The following is a 23,433-nucleotide window of genomic DNA, read 5'->3' as shown; positions in this document are numbered from 1 at the left end:
AACAGTACATTAATACCTTTTTTATTTTAAATCTTTAAAAGTCATTCCATCAATGCGATGAAGAGTTCTCTCAAGTAACTGAATTCTTAACAGAATGCCTGAAGTTGAAAATGTGTTTTTCCCCAGCCTAAAACCAGAGGCCAGCCTTCCAAACAGCTTGTTTGGATAGAAATTAAGCTCACCTCACAGAAATCCAGTAAATGACTTTATTAAATATATTCTTTTCCTCTAAAATATAAATATTCACTATACTCTTATAAATGTAGAGTAGGTCCATATTTCATTTGTCTATCCCATCCAAATATGAATCAGTCCAAAATCTGAAAATGAAGAAATAACATCTGTAATTATAATTATTTTTTCTATAAATATATATAATATGAATTTTCTTCGCAAACTGTTACTCACTTATACTTCATATAGTACTGAGCACCTTAGATTACATATTGTGTCATTTAATTGTTGGTACTAATATAGGAATTTGTAATATTTACAATGCACATACATGTTAGGTCTAACATTCCAGTGATTTGTGTTAAAGGAATAAGGAAATAGTGCAGTATAGTTTACACACATATTTAACCTACCCCACACAAGTTTTCACTTTAATCTCCAGAACTTTTATAGGAGCCTGTGTCCAAATCTTTCAGTTACACCTTGGAACAGCAATGAAAATGTCCCAGATTGCTTTTTGAAGTCTTCACACAATGTTTTACTTGCTGATGTGGTGTGAGTTCCTATGGAAAGACGCAGACCCCACTGTACCGACTGCTCTCAGCTTCTCAGGAGGTATTGTCCCAGAAGCTTCCAAGCCAAAGGAGACCCAAGGAACTGCCACCTACATTTACGTAAGCAGCAGCAGGGGCTAAAGGAGAAATGTCCATTTGGACAGTGTTGGTAAGTCATGTAACATCTCATCTCCTACCCTGTGAATTTACACAGGAATTACTAAGTTTTAAGTGCAAGTACCGTGACAGTAAAACCAAAGTCCACAGCTCAGTGAATGCTGGCTTTAGACTGGTGAGAGGTGCTGGGAGTGGGGCAGCTCCTCTGGTGGGTGGTTTAGCTGTTGTTCTTTGATGTTCTTTCTGTATTTGTGAATTCAGCCCATCATCTTAATTTTTTAATCAGTCTTATTGATTAAGATACTTGTGGAAATCACCATGAACTAATTCCTATGCTTTGAATAACCAGCATGACTTACGCTTAACTCTCAAGACTTAGCTTAAAAAACAACATGGAACCAAACTGTTTTTAATTTTCCTCTTTGCCAGCCAAGTGATGCCAAGTTGAAACTTACATGCTTTCTCAAGACTAAAAGAAGTGTTGTGATACAAGAGCACTTCCACAGACTCTGGATTTATTATTTCCTGTACAGTTCCTGTCCTTCAAAATGTGAATTTAGGGCAAAACTATTTTAACATCAAACAAAATCCCTCCCCTCTGTGAACCAGTTCTGGTTACAAAGTAAGAGCAACATAAAATCCATCCCTGTTCTGCTGCTCTCTCTTCCCACCCAGCCATACTAAGCCAATTTAGTAGTTCCAAGTGCAGGCCATATGCATCTATCTCCTGTGATGATGAAGGTCACTGTTCCTGCCTGCTGCCTGCTTTGTACCCCATATAACTGAACTAGGCTGAAACTCAGTGAATTGTGTGTTTTGATTTAATACACTAGTTGTGTTGCAAAACAGGAACTAGTAAGTTATGAATGTGGAGGTGAGTGTCCTACGTTTCACCAGCAGAAATAAAGCTGGAGTTGCCAAGACATGGTCATATGAGCAGTTCCATATTAAGGCTTTTCTGGCATTGCAGCTCATCTTCTCATTCTGGTGTGTTTCCTTACTGTTGTGGAGCTGCTTAAGTAACTGATATAATCGAGGAAACCCTCAAAAAAATCAAGTCTTCCTCCTCCACATTTTTTATTCAATGAAGACCACATAACCAGCCTCACCCAAGCTGAGGGGGTGACACAGTAGGGATAGGAGGACAGTAAGCTTAGCATAGCTTTCTGTTGGAAAACTACCATGGCAATGTGCTGGCACAAGTTTAGGTCATGCTTCAACATCGATTCAGGCAACTTCCACTTAAGCCAGGGGCCCAGGGAGCTGGAATTCATTAAACCATTCTGGGAAGTCACTGTAAAAATACATCCTGTGTGGCCATCAAGAAATGATGCTCCTATCTATGCTCTACCTGACACGCAGCTCTCAACGCATCACTACAGCTAGTCCTGTTTTGGGAATGTACACAAAAGAGTCTGTAAGTGGTGCACAGGTTAGAACAAGAACACTTTTACTTTTGGGTGATGGGACAATCTTGTTTGGAGAACTTTGACCTGACCAACATTGAGCTTGCATCACAACCAACACCCGCTCTTGTCTGCTTAGCCCTTTACTTATTCTATATAAACAAGTACATTGAAATAGGCACACTTTATGATTCTGGAACATTTACATATATGGTACTACACGCTTCTACTGTCTCATATGGGATTTTAAAATCCCATTATTTACAATGAAATCCACCATTTTCCTTGTCATGCCATCTCTTTAGCTGATCAAAATGAAACCTGGGCCTTGGAAGACTGCAGAAACAACCAAGGCCTGGTACTGAGCCCCAGGCTGGTGTATGCTACTGGCTAGTACAGGTTGCTGCTGTTGACTGTACTTCAGATTAGCATGGTCACTCCGTCTCTCCTCGAAGAAACAGATGTATCCCACTTATGCCACCAAGCCAAGTCTTGTAATCTTTGCTGACAGGAAGGAATGAATGATGAACACAATTGGTTTTGGACAGGAATGAAGGTCCAGTTGCTGAAAGTACAGAAAGAAATCAAGTTGAGAATGATTAGATTAGATTACAGCTCAAATAAGCAATCATTTATGGAGTAGTTGATGAGCTGATGCCTGGTATTTTGAACAGGCTTCTATTAATCACAACCCTTTATTATAACATATGGTCTGCCCTTTGCATACAGCTGCAAATATTTATTTTACTAAAAGTAAGTAAGACGCATTTTGAGAGCAGATGAGATCCTGGTGCCTCTGGGCTTGCATCCACCTGGGTAAACAGCATAAAACTCAGTCAGATGCTGCAAGCACTCCTCCAAGAGGTTCAGCCCCTCCATCATTTCAGGCTGTTTCTGACCAGAGATGGTGGTGGGACTGCTGTGGCCAATACCCAGTACAGCTGCTGTTGGGCGCAGGCTGAAGCAGGATACTGAACTTTCAGCTGATGCTGCATAGTTGCTCCTCTGTTCACACAGCAAGACTGAATGGAGACTTTCTTTTTCCCATAGTCATGGTTCATATGATCTCACCACTGCTTGCTAAGCAAAGCATGACAGACTTGTCATGGACAGCAGGTTCAACAGTAGACTCCTATCAAAACAAACCAGATTTGCCTTTCCACCAGCTATGTTTCAACTTTATTGAGAGTTAGTGACAAATTTCCTTTTGAAAGCCTGACAATAAGCAGTTCACGGAGTATATGTTATCAATGATGACATGAAGAATTAAGCACTCAGGAACTGCTGAAAAAATTTGGCAGGAAAGACCATGTTTATATGCATAATTTATGGTATGTAAACTGCTTGTAGGAATAAGCACCTTATTTTTAGGGATTGTGACAAATAATTTAGCAGCTTAAGCAGACAGTTTGCACTCCATTTGTAGTCTTTGATTTTTTTTTTCAGCAACTAGATGTTCAAAAATAAACACGGCTTGTCATAACATAAAGTCCCTATGTGTATGTTGAAATTAATATCTCATTCTTAAGTTCTTCCACCCACAATCACATAAAAAGTGCAATGGATACACACAAGAATTCTAACATTTGGCTATTTGGAAATACAATTTATTCTTAAATATAAGAAATCTTTCATCTGGCTTCACATGTTTTTACCATTTTTTCTCTCTTTTAAGTTTACCTCCTAAAGCCACACCAACATGCTGTACTAGAAAGCACGGTGTCTAGATACTGGTACTGGAACCTGGTACTGGCCAGCTGTTACTAGAACAGACCAGAACAGCACAGAATAGAACATTTCAGGTGGAAGGGATGTACAACAATCATCTAGTCCATCTTCCATTAGTGCTTCTCCACCCCACAGCACGAAGGACCGCCAAAGGTAATGTGTATCCCTTTGCTAAACACAATACTTACAATTTCTCCATCCTTTCCTCCAAAGTCTAAATAAAGCATCCTTATCCCATCATCCGAGGACATTTTCAGTTTTTCATAGGGATATTGTGCAATTGTCTTAGAGAAGGCACCATCTTGTGGTTCAGTTGTAAGAGAGAATCCATGTTCATAATGGATGGTCAAGCGGCACTCCTGGCTTTTGTATGTGCAAGCTGCAGAAGAAACAATTTAGTCTGTAATGGTCTTAAAAGCAACAAAGTCCATTTGGCTGCAGATATTTGCACCTTAAATTCAATCTCAACACTATCTTGTGGAAACATTTTCCTAAAGCTGGGCTTTAACTGTAAACCTTTAGATTTGAAAAAACAACAGCAATATTTCTATTGTGCAAGGTCCAAGCAAGCTTTGTTAGTGATGGTGTAAACACACAGACTAAAACTGGCCTTGCCAGTAGCAGTCCTGATGTCAGTCCTTTCAACTATTATTTGCTGCATTCTTTATCTTTCTGCATACATCTACATGCTGACCCCAAACCAATCATCTAGTGAAGTTTAAGAAGGCACAGGCTGGCATTGCCTCCTCCCATACCTTGACAAAATCACAGCTACTCTTCTTACATCTGACAGACATAGCCAAAATCAATGACTGTGGCACACAACACATGAGACAGTTAGAAGCTGTAAAGGGTTTCCCTAAAGTATTTTGACAAAGATGAAGACACTCCTGAAGCCTCATTAGTGTCATGGTAATTGAAAAAGGGCCCAGATAATTGTATATAATAGCTACTGCAGCAGAAAGTCTGCTTCTTCCCCTCAGCTCAGCAACGCAGGCCATGATCCAAGTTAAAAAAATGAAGAGTTTAGGTCTTCACGTTGCAAATTCTCTTTTCCACCACTTTCCTGTGAACAATTCTGCCAAGAACGGTCCTTTGCACTCGCATAAAAACACCACAATAAAAGAAGGAGCTGATGCCTTCCTTCTGCTTTTGGAAAGAAAGGAATCTGTGTCTCTGCGCTGAGGAGATAGACATGCCCTCGAGGTGGTTCCCACTGAACACTGGTTGGTTTCCATGTCAGAGGGGCCTGGCAGCATAGAGGAGGGTGCCTCATGCTTAGCAGCATGTGGCTGTACTTGATGGCTTCATGAAATCAGAGCTGCCCTTTGTCACAGAATGGATCTGTGTTTTAGCTCCTGCTCTCACATTTTCTGGCAATGAATGGCAATAATGCTCAACTTTAACAGCCCCATCACTTGTAGGCCTAGTGGGGGAAGGACTCCCAGATCATGGGGGCACTCAAGAGAAAGTAAGTCCCATCCTCAAAGCCCCAGAGCCATCCAACTCATGCTAGCACTACCTGGCCAAACAGGGGATGACCAGTCTACTTCTATTCCAGTCCACTTTGCATGTACAGAGTGCTGAAAAGTGACATGCTGGTGCTCAGGGTCAGAAATGGCCAGCTGTCAAAATACAGCTATTGGACTGGTTTGTATTTTTTCACTTTTCTCAAGTGTGCAGAGCTGGGTAAATATAATGCTTGAGAATGTGCCAGAAACCAAGGGGACAGTGGTTTAAACACACAGAACCCTAAATATGCAGTTTTTTAAATTAATCAGCTCTAGCAGAAGTACCCATGAGTGTCATGAGGCAGGGTGGAGATGCGGCACTGCAGATGTTACTCACATGTGGTGATTTCCGTGATGAGCTCTGCAGAGTTGTGGCAGCCCTGCACAACACTCCTTGTCCACAGTGAGAGGTCTCGGCTAGTCTCCGTCCTGAACAGATGGGTTTCTATCCCTTGCCTTGTACCGGTACGGGTTGCAAAAGATAAATCCATCCCTGACTGTGGTGAGCCTTTTCCTGGGCCAGAATGGACCAATCTGCAATCAGATGTGAGAATACGAGTGAATTACAACACTGACACAGAACACTGCGCCTAAATCCACACCTGAGCGCAGCTCTGCTCTGCATGTTCCTAAGTGCAGGTGGTTGGGAGCATGAGAATACACATCTCCTTTGTATTAGAGCCTAAAAAGTGACTCCTAGTGACACTCAGAAGAGTGACAGTGCAAGGCAGGGAGTACAAAAGCAAGGAATGTTCCAGAATTTCCCAATAAATTGTACAAAACTCCACTTTAGATAAGGAACTGAGAGAAGTCACTGACTGCCCTGTGGTGATGGGGTTTGGTCCACAGATACAAGTGTTCGCTCAGATGTGGCACCTGAATCCAACTTTCACTGTCACGCAGCATTTGCCATGAAGCTTAAACATCTGCAGGCAAACTCAGTGATAAATGCTGCTGGATAAAGTAAGACATTCTGTAAAATGCACAGATGCCTAAGTACTGTCTTGTGCATACTGTTCCTATAAGGAATATGTAAAATGCAAGATGTTGCAGCTACTTGTAATCTGAAATTCTCTTCCATTTTGCTGCAATTAACATTTTTTACTTGGCATCAACAGCTGATCTCCTGTGACCAGCAAAGGTTCATTCATCTGGGCAAACACTAAATTGCAGGGAATATTTTTGAGTGAGAAAATTAATACCTCAGAATATTTAATTCTTCTTTAAGCTGCACTTTTGTGTTGTTTTTTTCCCCTGCAGAAGTGTGGACAGTGAATACAGAATTCACCCAGGGACATGACACTGATTCAGTTGAAAACATAATCCAGAGGAGCTCATCAGTCTTTGAGGTCCAGAGACTGACCCTCAGAGGGAGTCACAAAATGACTTCTTATTTCTCTCTCATGTCTTCTGTTTCTCTTTCTATAGGCAATCCATACACTTCAAGTGAGACTATAAAGTAAATATGTAGCATAGTAGTAGAATACCTGTGCTGAAGGATAAAACATCAGACTATACTAATCACCTACGCCATGCTAATTCACCCTCAAGTTATTGGTTTGCATCTGGAAGAATAGTTGCCTTTAGCTGACACTCTAGAACTATGCCATCAAACAGAGATGTTTTAATATGAAAAAAGCAGAAAGGAAAGAAGCAGCACGACTTTAGCTGTTATTGTGACACTAGCCATAGGGCACCTGGAATTTTCCCAGTTCCCTGCAGTCCGTGTTGGCATTTAGGATGCGTGTTGTGCCAGACAGAAGTGTTCCTCTTTCATACCCCTTTGGAAGGTTTGCAAGATTTGTTCATGCTCAGGTTCATGGTAAAATTCTTTGGATTTTCAGCATCTGCCTTGATTTCATGGTCCCAGGAAGCCACGAGGGGTGAGATAAGGAGTATCCTGCTCAGTCCTGCCCTGCACCGTGACTGGGCAGGAAAGCCTCTTTCCAGAGAGGCACCACTGCCCTCCCCAAATGCTTTTCTGCCTCTAGAAGGGCTGCATTAACACCCCTCTCAGTTTTGGTACTCAAGGCCTCCACCTGCAGGTTTTGCAGTGGGGGACTCAGCAGCAAACAGCCCAAAACCTGTAACTCATTCTCATTTGGCACGAGGAGGTGGAAGCTCTGAGGGGAAGCTGCATCTTGGTAAATAAGGCAGGAGACTAGGATCTGAAATCTCCAGTCCAGTCACCCTAATGCAGCCAGAGCCAGCATTCTCAAGCTGCCTTCTGCTGCTGGGGGTGACTGCAGGACAGCAGCCTGGGAAATCACATCAAGTTTATCACTACAAATAAACCTATTCCAGCTTCTGCCTGTGTCACCCCCTCTCCTTTATACAGTGCTCATCAGCAGTGCTAACAATTGTTTTCTAATACTTATGATACTGTGAGACAGACAGATGGTTCCAGTGTTTTATTTCCCTCCAAATCCACCTCCCAAGCTCCCTTACATCTTCATGCTTTCTCCAAAGCACTGCCATTGTAGGTTTTTCAGCACAGGGATAGAACGAAGATGTACTTTACAAATTAAAATGTGTGGACATATGCAACATGAACATTATTTCTTGCCTGCCTTCCGATTTGCATTATTTAGCGTCACTATTTAAAAAGACTTTTCTGTCATACATCTCCAGACTGTGCCTTGGAACATGCAGTTAAACGTGACCTAGACAAATATGCAGGGGAACATTTGATAGTATTTATGTATCAGCTGTCAGTACTGATGTATTTGGGTACAGGTCAAAGGATTCCAAAGCTTTAATAAAGTTGCATTCACGTAAGCTGCTTCATTTACATAAACAAGATGTTACGCTAAAGACCCCAAAAATACCTTAAAAGGCAAAAAAAATAGAAACTTCACAGAAGGGCTCCCTTTATCCCTGCCTCACATCTTTCTGATCACAGCAGAGGTGTGCAGGGAGGGCTGCCTCTGGTACTATTCACCTGCGGTCCATGAAGGTTACTCTGCTCTGTGGAAGTTTATGAGTTGTCTCTTGTACGCAGGAACCCGAACACCCCTTCCCAGAGCAGCCAGAGCCGCAAGAGGGCAGGAGAAGGTTGGTCATCACGATCAAGCTTGTTTGCAAAGAGCACAGATAACTGGCAGCGGCTGTAAAATGCAACTCTTAGCATACTCCAGGGGCCAGGGAGACAGTTCCAATCTTACTTCTTCCTTGTTTCTCTGTGTTTTAGGGACTTTTTTAGTATTGCTCCTTGCAGCGGTGTGATAGCAAGATGGGTACATGAAGTGCTGGGAAAGATGCACTGCGACCTGCTTTTCATCCAACGCTGTGGAAAGTTTCAACCAGTTACTGCAACAGCAAAATCTAATGGCCTCTTCAAAAAGGACAGTGAAAGCAGCACTGACATTCAAAGCAAGTGTTCAGCTGCTCATTCAAGATTTATTTCAGAAGAGCCCATGATACAAGTGCACTGACAGTCTGAAGGTCTGCCCTGTGTGCCACTATCATCTGACCTTTCTTATGTTGAAACCACTCCTTGCTCTCGCTTAGCATTTGAAACCTGCTCCGGAATGGCAGCATTCTGGAAACCTATGATCTCAATTTGAGCTCTGCATGGAGGCAGCTACAACCACCCTCACTGCCTTGGGAAGATGAGCAGAGAACTTGCACAGCACCTTATACACCTTCCTGGGATGCTGGGGGGCCCCAGTGCTCTCCACCTTCCCCTCTGCCAGCTTGCACATATGACTAATCAGTGCTGAAGCTCCTTCCCCATCTTGCCATGGCATAAACCATCAAACTGCTTTAATATTTTCTGGTTACAGACCTCAGCTTTACACAAAAGCTACTTACCTGATCTTTAATCAGAGTCCAACATGGGTTGCCTTCTTTTCCCCCTTTATTTCATATCTGGCTATGATAGATAATGGAATTCGATTGCAGACTTTTAAGATCTAATTACTTGATCCCTATTCTCAAGCTAGAGGGAGGCACTGTTATTCAGGCATAAAGAAACACTGAAACAGGGATTATGACAGAAAGGTCCTAGGAGTCAGGGCTGTGAGCCAGCTACTATGCCTACCAGTGCAGAGATTTAAAGGAACAACTTAAATCTGATCTCAGTTTTCTGTGAGGTATTACTCATATTCTACACAAAGCTCCGAAAGACTGTCTGGAAAGTATTTTTTGGTCTTAACAGCATCCATAGGTTGAAGGCAAAGTTATCAACAAACAAAAAGGACATGCTGAAATTCTGCTGCTAAAATAGTCTAAGAAGATCGTAATCCTACCGCTTTTCAATTTTCTCTGCTCATTATGTCCTGGGTAGATTAAGCATGACTCTCTCTACAGTATCTGGCACTGAAGTTTTCCAGTTTCAGCAGCTTTTCAAATATGCATTAGCTAAGCAAAAATGTTTTCCCAAGGACTCATAAAAATCTGAAGGAGGGGAGCAGCCAAGATTACAACATGTGGTCTGCAAACTTTCCAGGTGAAAAGTTCCAAATTGCACTGATCAGTGCACAGAGGGGATTAAAAAACCTGTCACAAGGAGGGTAATCACTGACCGAGCGTGAACACAGCAGTCGATACCAAAAGCAATCCCTGTGTATGTCTCTTTTCTTTTCTTGTATAACTGTACTCAGCACGACAGATCATAAAAGCAGGATCCTGCAGGGTTTTAATCACAATCATCCAAAACAGGTGTAATAATTTGGGGAATCTGTCAATTTATGTATTCTGCTCACATTGGGGATTCGTGTATTTATATGTATTTATCAGATTGTGACTCCATTCTGAATGTCAGGTTCTGTGTATGTGCTGTCTTTTTACACAAGTGTTAAATTCACAGTGATATTAGTAAGAAATCACAGAGATGGGGCTGGAATGGTTCTCCAAATGTCATTTGGTGCATCCCCCTTCCCAGAGCATGAACACACTCCTGAGGGTTACCCATCCTTCAAAGTCCCTACTGATGAGGACTGTACACTTTTCCTAGGGAATCTAATCCAGTACCTCACCTGCACACCAAGTTATTCCCATAACATACACCAAACCTCCCCTGCCACAATAATGCACAGCATTTCTCTGTTAGCGTAGCAGCTGACCATGCCCTGTTGTATTCTGGAGGGACCTGGTAAACATGCTCTCCTGTCACTCTTGTGTCTCATTTTCATTCTTGAAAACCATCTACATGTTTTCCATGGACTTCTATAAACGGATAATGTTTCTTAAGCATTCCCTACTTAAGAGTGTTTTCTGGGTCTTACATTTGCATTGATTTCTTCTAGACCTTCCACAGTTCACTGACATCTTTTTGGAAGCCTCCCATGAAAGTGGTCTATCATCACCTGAGGCTTTACTCATGCTCTGCAGTTGGATATGATTACTACATCTGCCCAACATGTAGCACTTCTGCTAAACCCCAAGATGATTTGTCTTTGTCTTCCCCTCTCAAAAACAGAACACCACAGATTTAAGCAATTCTGCGACACTGCCTAGACACTTCCTGGCACAGCAACCACTTTGTTGCTTATTTTCCACCCCAAACCAGCGCAGCTGATTACTCCCCAGCACTGAACTTTGCAGTTGTCCTTTCTGAATTGCGTCCTGTCTTTCTGACAGACCATCTTCCTTCTCATTCTGCTCCAGCCTGAAGGCTGAAGCTCCTCCACTCACAAGTGAATGCCATCAGACAGGGAGGTGACTATCCCCACCCAAGGCAAGCCAGCTGCAATCAAACCTGAACACCTGAGAGAAACTAATTAACAGGCCCTCCAAGACAAGGACTTGGATTGTTTAATGTGGTAAGTTGCTGGTCACTGCTGACCGGGGCTGGCAGTGCCCACCAAAGAGCTGCCTTTACATATGAGAACATGTGGTCAGGAAGGCCAGGGTGCTCTGCAGGATCTCCAGTCACTTCAAGGAGGAGGATTTGGGTCCATGTACAAATTACACCCCGAAGCAGTGGGGAGAGACACATCACCTTTTGCTGGGGAGCTCTTGCTTCACAAACTCTAAGGCTCAATGACAGACCTGGACACAGCCTCTGGTCCCAGTGCCTTGCCCAGTTGTCATCTGGAGCTGTCAACCTTCACCATCACACCACGTGGCAGGCTGTAAGCTGCAAAGCTTGGGGCTCTCACCTCAAGTGACAGGAACAAAGGATGAGTCAGAAGCTGGCTTCCCAGGAAGTCTGAAAGCTCCATCATGTGTAGGTAGGCTGAGGCAAAACAACCATCTGTGTAATTCACTGAGGGGTTTTGGTTTTTTAATATAATGATTTAGCAGCAAAGCCTCAGTTCATTTGGAGAGAGAACCAAGAGACCGAGAACAAAAATTAACTAATGAGAGTGCAATAAAAGACCCACTGCTTTTGACCTTGTGAAACCAGCACTTCTGAATGAGAACTCATTGAAAATGGTACAATAAAGGCCTGTAGCATGGCCAACACAATGGAAGAGCAGCTCTTTCTCAAGCCCTTTGACCATACTGGCAGAGGAACATGATTAAGATTCATGTCAAGAAGCACGGACACTTTCCACTGCATAAAGATAACCATGGGAAAGCTCTCTCTGAATTAGTGTTGATGGATACCTTGCAGATGGCTAGTTCCAACCTAGATTCAAGAATGAGTCTTCCAAGTGCACCATTTGAAGCTAAAAATGCCAGGAACTCATTTGCTAGAGCAGGAACTGAAGCCGTGCTGAAATTAAGCATCTCCATCATGAGTGTGATCCCCAGAAGCCCCAGACTGGTGGTGCAGAACTGACACACCAGCACATCCAACTCAGGGCAACAATGTCACCTTTTCCAACCTGGAGGAGCAGCTGAGTGCTTCTTCCAAGCCCTCAGGTCTGCGCACTGAGATAGACATCTCGGGAGATAGAGCTCTTGGCTTTTTCAGCACTCCTGCTTCAGCATCTGGGCCAAATGGCCTCATCCATAACTCTTCTGGTGTGCTTCTGGCCATCACCCTTGGCCAGAACTTGAAATGGAGAAGAGAGGAGTTCAGCTGAGCACATTGGCCCATTGAAGAATAATCTGCTTTTCAAACCACGGCATTTCAAGTGTGACATACAGCTATACACCAGCTGTTCCTGGCTGACTAAGCTGTTCCCATCACTCTTGAAGCAGTTGTAACAAAAAAAAAAAAAAAGCACATGTACCTGGTGGCTAGCAGGGGGTAGGTATGCAAAGGGCTGAACCAAGCTTCCTTCATCCGCGGCATGCTCTCATATATTAAGAGGTCCTTCTCCGTCAAGACCACTAACACTGGCTTCCAGTGCTTCTCGTTGTCCCCTGGCACCTGAAAAAGAGCAAGAGTCAGTAAAACAAGAGGCAAAGTGATCAGCGCACAATACGAACGTTTCAAGTCCTAGGTGAGATAATGAACAAAAAAGAGTTTTACTTTGGCTTTTTGATACCTCCCACATGAATTTATAACCAGCTGCTGCAGAACTGGAGGAAAGTGCAATGACATCTGCTGTTCTACAGCTCCTGTAGCCTTCCCCTACTATAGGCTACTCCTTAAATGCAGTAGTGGAAGAACCATCGAGACAGAGCTGGCTATTATTTAGCTGTGGTATGCATGAAAAGACCTTAAATGTATATTTATAATGTGCACCATTCATGTGTTGCTGGCACCTTAACCTGAGTGCTGGACACTGCTGCTGCTGTTTCTGTTTTCATGGGTAAAAAAAGCTGCAATAAAGTAACTATTAAAGAATGTCAGGTAGTAAAATATAGTGGTTTAGGAGCTTTTTCCTCAGCAGTTCATGATTTTCATTGCTTCTCTTTCCTTCATACCATTCTTTCAGTTTTACAACTGCCAATTTATAAAAAGATCCAAGTTAAACAAGGTGTTGATCTGAAGCATTTACACAGTGATAGATCTGCATCCACATTCCAACCCATCTGTAGAAGTTGTCTAAAGACTGCAGTGTCAGAGAGCTTTACTGGCCGCAGGATCCAGATGTGGAATTGTACTTTGCAGGTTAGACATGTGGTAGTCTGCATGGCTACACAATTAGCATTATGGGGACCAAGCATGAATCCTGGATTTCAATTAATCTACTCTGGCAGCGTAGAAGTGTCTTAAAATACATGGGAATATTAAGGGTCTTGGTTTCAAATACAATGAAGCTTGTCTTTCATAGACAAATTCATCATTTTCCTGCTGGAGCCATGCTTTCAAACCCCAGTGTCTTCCCTGAGTACCAAAGGGCATCAAACAAATGCTGACATTCACCAGAGAATCTGGTTGCCTACACAAGTCCTTCATTAAGACTTTCTCCACAAAAGAGAAGCGGTTCTCACTGTGTTATGGTTGATGCCAGCTTAGTTGCCACAGGCATGTGTCACTGGGCACATTGCTGGGTGGAGAAACATATTAGAAGGCTCAATCAATGGCTGGCCAGGCTTGGGAGTGGCACAGCCAGGAATGGTGATTCAGATCCTTAAGTGCGATATTTCTTAAGTGGTGGATTCAGATTGAGAACCACGTTTGAAACACTTGTATTTTATGAGAAGACAGAGTACCACAAAGTTCTAAGCTTCTAAGGACTTTCAAGACAGTTGCAGACACCTTCACACCAGAACACCAATGCCCAAAGCAGATCTTAAACTAAGATTTTTGGCTTGCATAATCTTTAAGAGGTATTTTTCCTTCTCAATTAAGCTTTTCTAATAGTCGTGTTCTTGTTTACAGTATTACTTGTTCATTGGTTGTTCATGTCTCTGCGTTAATCAACTTAAAGTCATAAACAGTTCACCCTTTTAATTTCTTCAGAAGTGTTAATACTTATTTACAATTTTCTTGTGGGGGCAATTTTCTTGAAGTTCAACCTTTCATTTTCAAATAGGGTCAAATAAAGAAGCCACATAATTAACACACCTATTAATACACTCCAAAAAGAATGTAAAATCCAGAGTTCTCACAGCTAATGCACCATGGAAATCTTCACACGAGCAAAAAGCATCCTCAGGTTCTTAATTCCAGTTAACTACAGTTAACACCCCAGTTCCTAGCGTGGGAATGTAGAAAGAAATGCTGCAGTTAATGTTAACATTTAATAAATATTATGGTTAATGTTAACATCTAAATTTTGAGCAGCTGCCTAGTTAGAAAGAGTTTTAGTACATACTTTTGAAGATTTCCAGAGATGAAAAATGAATATGAATATGAAACCTCTCATAAGATGAAAAGCAGGACGTTCAGATCCATAATCTGGAGGCATAAGTAGGCAGTGTACTGGGATGTTATTTCTTATTTTTCAATTTTGTGGCCACAAGCAATTCCCAAGTGGGAAGCTGCTCATTGCTTTTCCACAGAACCATCCTGCCTGTGTAGCATTTTCAATCACAGGCTTTGTTAGTAGGTGGCTGCTCATTCAGCTGTGACTCCAGAAACTTTGGGAAACACTGTTCCCTGAAAAGCAACCACAAGAAAGGGAATAAAACTTTGCCAGCTGGTCCCAAAACTATTTGCTGGACAGGCATAAATATTAGCAGCCAGAATTTCCAGTGTTTATCCTGTGGTTGCCAGCTGCACAGCAGAGCCCACAGCTTTGCCCCTCTCCTTCCCAATGGCAGCGTGTCTATGGAGAAGATGTGGCACGACCATAAGGTGTTGAAGACTTTCTCAAGAATAAGTTACCTTATACTGCCTCTCCTTGTAGGATGTACCCCCTGTTTATGGGGTGTATACTGGGAAGGGGAGGGAGAAGAAAGATGTTTGCCTGATGGAAAGCCCTCCTCAGTAAGAACGACCATGCAATACACACACTTTTAAACACATGTTTTTAAAACTGTGCTGGGACCATGGCTGTCTTACTGCTGAGGAATGCTGGTGTAAGCAATACTGCTGCTATTTCAGACCTGGAGAAGGATTTGTGTGCCTGAAAGCTTGTCTGTTTTCTTTCCAAATGTAACAGCTGACCTAATAAAAGACGCCGCTTTCCCTTAAACCCCCTGAATTGCATTACTGTTCCCTGGTTTTGTTGGGGCTTGGATCAGGCTTTAAAAGCCGATGTTGTGCTGTTCAACAGGCAGTTGACACTGCTGGAAGGTGTCAAAAGAGAACATGCTGTCCTGTAAATGGTAATAGCAAATCTTACAAAGGAAGAAGAGAGGCTGCAAATATACTGTTATCCTACAGGGCACATTCAGAACAAATCAGCATGGGAAATTAATCCAGCTCAAGCAAGTGCCATACCAAGCACAAGTGTAATAGCAAATTACAAAATAAAGCAAAAAACATACTGCTTACAGGCACCTAAGTGAAGGATTTGTTCAAGTTTTAAAGGTTTTATAACTGGACTTATCATAAAGATAACAGGAAATACTTCTGTAGGAGTAAATTTAAGTATCATTTGAGATGCTGGGGAGGGACTGCATTAAGGACTGTAGTGACAGGACAAGGGGTAATGGGTTCAAACTTAAACAGGGGAAGTTTAGATTGGATATAAGGAAGAAGTTCTTTACTGTGAAGGTGCTGAGGCACTGGAATGGGTTGCCCAGGGAAGCTGTGAATGCTCCATCCATGGCGGTGTTCAAGGCCAGGCTCTACAGAGCCTTGGGTGACATGGTTTAGTGTGAGGTGTCCCTGCCCATGGCAGGCAGGTTGGAACTAGATGTTCTTAAGGTCCTTTCCAACCCTAACTATTCCATGATTCTATGATTCTATACATTCCAGACGATGGTTAGGGCCAGTTTCTTAGCCAGAATTTTGCAGAATTCTGGCTCTTGCACCACAGTTTCTTCACTCTGGTTCCTGTACATGTACAATCCAGAGTGCACCGATCTGTGCTGCAGCCAAGTAAGATTACCATTCACTCCAAAAACTTTTCAACGTTAACCCTTTTTCAAAGCCAAAAATGTTAGCTCAAATATGATGAAATAGGTAAAAAAAAATCAGCACTCCTCAGATCTCCCACCACAATAAAATGCACCAGCACTGTTTGGGTAACTCTAAGCAACAAGTACCAGTGTCCTTCTCCATGCTCTGCTCATCTCAGCTGAGGTCACTGCTTATGTTCCCAGGTGAAATTCCATTTCAAGTCAATGAAGCTGTAAATGTTTATACAAGAAGCAAACTTTGTTTTTTTTCCTTTCCTAGACAGACTATGCCTATAGATCAAAGTCTTCAAGTACAAACCTGAAAAGGGAGAACAGAGTCTAACAAAAAACCACCAAGTGCAGTGAAGCATCCTTTCTGCTACTTGCAAAACCCCTTTGCTCCTCGTATACTCACCCCTGAAGTGCAAATCCCACCTTTTCCCATATGCACCTCTCTGGTTTACCTTACCAAATCCAGAAATCTTTTTATGTGCATCAGGGGTGAAATCTAACTTATTTGTGTATAAGAACGTGATGGCTGGGCCTGCGATAACACCAGAGGAGATGTGTGTTCACGTCTTGGTCGGCCTCAGGCTTCCTCTGCAAAGTCAGTCTAAAGGCTTTGCTTTTCTGCATGGACATACGGCAGGAACAGACATAAATGTGATGGTGGACACAAGTGTACAAGGACGGCTGTTGTAGTTCAGCAGCTACGTAGAGACTTGTCCATCACCTTTGTCTGATACAGGAGCAAAACTGCTTTGATTCAGTGTTTCAATTCACACAGTATGAGGACACCATAGACCCTACCACATCAAGGATGCGCCTGAGCTCTGGTTGCTTCTGGATGCCTTTTCAGTGGTGGGGCAGCATTGCCCCAGGCATTTTTAGGGTGAGATCTGTGGTCTGAAGGACAGACTGCAAATAAGGATGTAGCAAGCTCAGTGCTACCTGTAGGACTGCTCCTGATGGTTTTCTGGCAACCGCTCACGTGCTTAAGGCCATGCTTGCAATGTACCCTTAAAATGTGACTCCTCTGATACATAGCGAACATTTTAAAGAGGAGCCAGCTTGTTTTTCCTGCAGGCAATGGGAACCCCTGGCCCCTTTGATGGGTGCCACAGCTTCCAGATCTTTAATGATTTTCACACATAATTAGTTGCTGTAGAGACAATGGGCATCTCAGAGGAGAAAAATCCTTTTACAGAGGGTTTGGCCCTTTGCTCTTTCCTCTGCCAGGTCTCCTTTTCATAAGGTTTTTCTCTGAATTTCAGTTATTCACCTACTTCAGGCTGCCAGGGATGGATGAAAGAATACTTTTAATCTACAAGGCTCACAGATAATTCAATTAGAGGCCTTGGTGTACTCTGAAAAGCTGTTTTATGTTTTCATTAACTCAAAAGGGACATTCCAATTACATTCCTTGTTTAGTAAACAAATTGTACATTGCCAGCAGGCCACCACAGCAAGTATCCAGAGGGTGGCTTTTCAGAGAACCACTGTGAGGGTAGCAAGTTTACACTTACGTACGTGGTTTCTGTCACCCTTCCCCAAATCCCAGAGCTACACTATTCCCTCACACAGAGCACAGGAGGAGCAACCGAGAAAGAATGTTTGGAAACCTTTTTCATGCCATTTTCCCTTCTCCCTCACTTAAAATCACTTCAAAGCTGACAAGAGCCAGCTTTGACACAGACTGGGATATGTTCTACTATGTATTTCTTGCCTCTTCATTGTCTTTTGATGAAGGGTTATATCCTTGTTCAGAATAAATGTGATTCATTTACAGAAATCTACTTGTCAGTTCCTGAAAATAACAGCTGGGACTGAAAAGGATGAACAGCAGTGATGCAGAAATACATCATGCAAACCTCAGCATATGCAACAGGGCTGGTATTTCTGTGAGCTTATTTGATGGGAGGCGATTTACATTGCAGGAGTGGGTGTAAGTGACAGCCATAGGCAGGGCAGATCAACACCTCCCACGCCACACATGGATGAGATGTGTTTTGCTGTTAAACTTTGTAGCCTTAAACAGGAAATAATGTGCACATCGTTTAGGGGAAAAAAAGCTAATGAAAATATGTTTGGGTTTATTCTCTCTCTTTGACCTCAGTGAAGGCTCAGAGGTGGCTTATGCCAATATCAGATCTGGATTACAGTCAGTGCACAAAGGGCACAAATATTGCCTCCTGTGAGTGGTGAGCAGCGAGTGATGCACATGCTTGGCCACGGTGCCACTGCTGTGTGCGTGGCCAGAGCCACACAGGTCAGGGACCACGCTGTTCCAATACTTGCCCCATCCCAAGCAGAGCCCAGGGGTACACCAGCAGCTACAGTTACAGGCACTACTGAGTATGGACAGGGCACCTATTCTCAAGACAGGTCTGTTTCAGTCTGAACTCCTTCTAAATACCCTCTAAAATGACAAGACATGAGCCAGCTTTTGTCAGAATTAACAGTAACACAGTCAACCATGTCAGCAGGGCAGTATGTCCAAGCCAATGTCCTGACTCTCTGGGCTAACAGGTTTTTAAGACAGCTCTGGCTCATATCCAAATACCTCTAAATGTCAAGAGAAGCACCTCAGTCCTCTGGACTCACCCATGCAAGAATGGCAGTTGATCCGAGACCTTTCCTAGAGCCAAGCAAGCATGCCTGATCCCTGTTTTGTAGTGGAAGTTTGCTCCACAGCCTGGTGAAGTCAGCTGGAATTTTTCAGATAACTAGGTTTTGGACTAGGGCCTTAGGAAATGAGCCTGCAGGGCTGCATATCTCCTGTGCTAAAGAGAAGATGGAGCCAAATTCTTCTTGGAGGTGCACAGCAAAAGGATTCAATACCCACAAGTTGAGACAAGGGAAATTATGATTTGATACTGAGAGAGACGTTTTTAGAACATCTGTGCTTCACCCAGAAATCTCTCTCTCTTCCAGCATGCTCACACCACAAATTCAGGATAAAACTGAAGATGCTGTTAGCAGACATCTTTGAATCTGTTGCATGCTTTATCCGTTAAGTGTTGGGGCTCTTCAGGCTGCAAGCGAGACTGGCTGCAAACTTGCTTTCTGAAACATGTCTCATGAGCGTATCACCAAAAAGCTGGTGACAGCAGCTGCATGAAGTTTAATAAAGATTTAAACGAAAATCACAGAATTAAAATGTGGGAGGAATTGTACCTCTAAGACACAGCTCAGTGTGGGAGAGATGAGCAGCTGTGCTGTCTCCAAAATAATTACTGGACCTCCAAGCACAATAATCCCAGTACTGGAGGAAAATCACTGTACTTTCCTTTAAAGTGGAGCTGTCCCTTTCCTCCAGTAAGCCAGGCTTGCCCCAGGGAACACTAAGAAGAACTGTGGCATGGCTCTGTATCTTCCTTAGTCCATGGAGCTATTTTGTACATCACGGTCAGCCAAAGAAGAAAAGGGATCATACCTGTTAATGGCACTGTTACTCAATGGTGGGGGAAGAACAATTTCCTCCAGGTCTGCTTCAGGGTACCAAAAGCAACCACTATTCTTTGCTATGCACTGTAGGTTGCTGCATCATAGAATACATAGAAGACCTTCGAGATTATGTAGTCCCAACCAGTCTGCCATGGGCAAGGACACCTTCCACTAGACCAGGTTGCTCCAAGCCCCGTCCAACCTGGCCTTGAACACTGCCAGGGATGGGGCAGCCACAGCTTCTATGGGCAATCTGTGCCAGTGCCTCAGCACCCTTCCAGTAAATAATCTTCTCATAATATCCAGCCATTCCCTCTTGTATATACCCTTGTAAAAAGCCCCTCTCCAGCTTTCTCACAGCCCCCTTTAGGTACTGGAAGGCTGCTTTAAGATCTCCTGAAGCCTTCTCTTCTCCAGGCTGAACAACCCCAACCTTCTCAGCTTGTTATCACAGGAGAGGTGCTCCAGCCCCTTTGGTCTTCTTTGTGGTCCTATGCGGAAGATTTGCTGTGAGCAGTTTTCTGATAAGCCAAGGTGATACATTTTATGATGGAGTTCATCATCACTGGGACATAATGGTAACTGTACAGGAGTAGAATCAACATAAAGACACCATAGTTTCAACTTGCTGTCTCTAAAGAGTCTATAATTCACAACTGAATCTGACTTCAGCTGATCAAGTGGATACCACATTAGGATAAAGCAGTAACAGTGCCCACTACCTCAAAAGATACACGCAGCTCATCCTTCAATTCAGTAAATGGATTTCTAATCATCAGCTCAAGAACATCTGTCAACAACACCCAATCAAATGTGAATGCTGGAGGTGGAGCTCTGATTTGAAAGCCACTTGCAGTCCTTAATGATGGCTCAAACATGTAAAATGCCAACTGAAATTATGACAGTGTCTGTTTGGTGAAGGACAGGTAATCATCAATGTCTACATTAAAACTACAGTGACTGAAATCTGTCCCAGAAGATGTTCTGTGCCTTTCTCTATCACATTGTCTTTCCTAGTATCGCATCCCAGAAATAATGGTCCATCATGACTGGCACCTTTTGAAGACTGACAGATTTTACTACTTTACTCAAGGGTCATTATATATCAGAAGTGTCGGAAGAAAAATCAGTAAGGGAGCGATACAGAGAGAACAAAATGTTTCTTTGTCATTATTATTCTGTTGTCTCAAGGACAGTCCAGAATACTGCGTCATTTCAGTCTATTGTGTCATTGATCAATATTCAATAACACTGATGGACAGCAATGAAACTAATGACCTCAAGCAAATGAGTGAATTCACTACACTCCTGGCACAGCAATATATTATCTTCAGAAAACACTGATAAAATCTATATGGAATGCTTCAACATCCAGAATTTTGAACATGCTGGGAAATATTCGGAAGCTTTATTGAAAAATTCAAGGAGAATCCTTAATAATTTGGCTTCATTTTGAAAAAATGTGGAGCAGCCAGTCTTCTAAAAAGTCTGGTGAAAATCAGTCACAAATTGGGCTCATCCAAACCTACTTCTCTGGATGCCTGAGCCAAGATCTATCACAAGAAGTTCCTGTATTTGTCTTTTCTAGGATTTTTTTAATTTACCTGGTTGTCATTTTCAAAGCCATTCAATTATTTAAGCCAATAACTTTTTAAATGGAAAGAAAGTCTGTATCTCTGCCAGCACAATGGCAGACCTCCACAACCTAAGAAACTCGAGGAATACACCTGCTTTCTTGTTGGGGAATAAAAGGGAACTGAAACATGCAATTTGCATTTGAATTAGTACAAAGTCAGAATTTTCTGATGGGAGGATGATTTTTATTTTCCCCAGAAAGACAGCGACCCAAGTGCAGGAACTGGCACTGAGCATTGCTGAACCTCATACAATCGTCCTCACCCCATTGATCCGGCCTGTCCAGATCACCCTGCAGAGCATTCCTACCCTCCAGCAGATCAACACTCTGATGCAACCTGATGTCCTCTGCAAACTGACTGAAGGTGCACTCCAGAAGCCCAAGGCAGCAGTTCTGCTGACCCCCTCCTTACTGCTCTGAGAATTGAAAACTATCATGTTGTGATCATTATGCCTAAGATGGCCTCCAACCATCACGTCACCCACGAGTCCTTCTCCGTTCACAAGCAACAGGTTCAGTGGGTGACTCCCCTATTAGCTCCCTCACCAGTTGTGTCAGGAAATTATCTTTCACACACTCCTAGATGACTTAAAAGATCAACTCATTCAGCCCCTGCTTAGGAAAGGTCAGACTTTGCTCTCAAGATTTATCTAACCTGTTCTGTAAAACCTTCCCCAGCTACTCTATCTTAGTCTTTGGCCAGTTCCACCACTAGGAAATTGTTGCTCACGCTGCAGCACATGCCATTGTGGTCCTGGGAATACCATGAGGTCAGATATCGTTACATGCTTGGAAAACTAACAGAACATTCAAATCTGGGTCTTAGCTAAATGTTTTTTTTTTTAATACGGTCATTACTCCGACCCTGCCAAAGTAATTTCAGGAGATTGATGGTCACAGAGAAAATGGGTAAGTAGCAAGAACTCAGGAGAGAAAGCTCAGAGCTAAAGGATAACTGCAGTTTGTCACTGGCCCTGTGATTTCCTGGAGAGCTGTCACCACTACCTATCTGCTACATGAAGAAATGCACACACATCTCTAACGCTGCAAAAATAACCGACAAGGCAGCTTTAATTGGAAACCAGTATTACCAGCTCTAGTCAGCCACAGCTCCCTTGGGGATGTCAAGTGGGGCTTGAAAATCAGTCTGAGGTTTGCTTGGTATTTAAAATACATTTTTAATTCCTGCTGATACATCAAGCCTTTTCACTTTGCTGGCATTCTGTAGTTTCACGATTTATTCTGTGGCTAGGAACCTACAATAAAATCAAGAGCTCAGTTTTCATAAAACCTCTTCATTTTAGAAGGCAGTAATAGAAGAACTCTCCCTTGAGTATTCAAGCTATGAGGTTTGGACCTATGATCAGGATGCCACTTCTCAAGAGGCATCACTTTCCCAGACCTGATACTGCTTATATTACAAGATCTGACAAGATCACAGCCTAGGGGTTTACGGCAATAACTCTTTTAATTAATCTACTATCTACAACAAAAAATGGAGCAAAATTGAAGGGCATGTGTTAACAGAAACTATGAATATTCAACAGAGCCATACAAGGAAGACAAACATAAAGAACCTTCTACTTGGCAGTTATCTATGCTGAGCTTTAAATTGGCCACACAGGACAAATGGATTTAGTGCTGTGCCATGTTATTTCATCTAGATTACTAAAAGATACACAGCGAGGTCCATCAATCTACAGACCCAAATATCCTACAAATAGCAGCAAATTACATACTATAAGATATGCAATTTTGAAAGTTAATGCTCTTTACCTGGTTCTAATTCTCAGTGTTTCATATTTTTGCAATAATCACAGCATTTAACTACCCATAGGACAATTCTACTGAGAAATGAACATTCCTCTAGAAAAAAAAACTTGGGAGGAATAAAGATAATTTCCAAAGCTGTATAAAGAGATTGCATGCTACAGGTTATCTCCCTGGGGCCAGGGTGGGAAACTAACGTTTGAGATGCAAGAATTATCCCTGAAATACATAATTGAATAAAATAAAGAACTTCCTGGTAATGGCATATGAGTTTTAAATCTCTTAACAATCAC

At 42.6% G+C, this 23,433-nt stretch overlaps 1 protein-coding gene across 1 annotated transcript in view; it reads right to left on the bottom strand.

Annotated features, from left to right (window-relative positions):
* Positions 1–23,433, bottom strand: part of SNTB1 (syntrophin beta 1) — a 116,858-nt gene continuing 93,425 nt past the window's right edge. Inside the window, exons 4-7 of the mRNA XM_062627096.1 lie at positions 12,618–12,757; positions 5,828–6,024; positions 4,168–4,358; positions 1–2,816 (exon numbers count right to left, since the gene is read on the bottom strand). Of these exons, the coding sequence (XP_062483080.1) occupies positions 2,724–2,816; positions 4,168–4,358; positions 5,828–6,024; positions 12,618–12,757 (621 nt within the window). The 3' untranslated portion in view covers positions 1–2,723. The remainder of the gene's footprint in view (positions 2,817–4,167; positions 4,359–5,827; positions 6,025–12,617; positions 12,758–23,433) is intronic.

Source organism: Pezoporus occidentalis, unplaced genomic scaffold (assembly GCF_034315485.1).
Source record: "Pezoporus occidentalis ecotype Australia unplaced genomic scaffold, CSIRO_AGI_Poc_V1 ctg3, whole genome shotgun sequence".
NCBI lineage: Eukaryota > Metazoa > Chordata > Aves > Psittaciformes > Psittacidae > Pezoporus > Pezoporus occidentalis.
The sequence above is the reverse complement of the archived record's forward strand: the minus strand, read 5'-3'. Positions and strand labels throughout refer to the sequence as shown.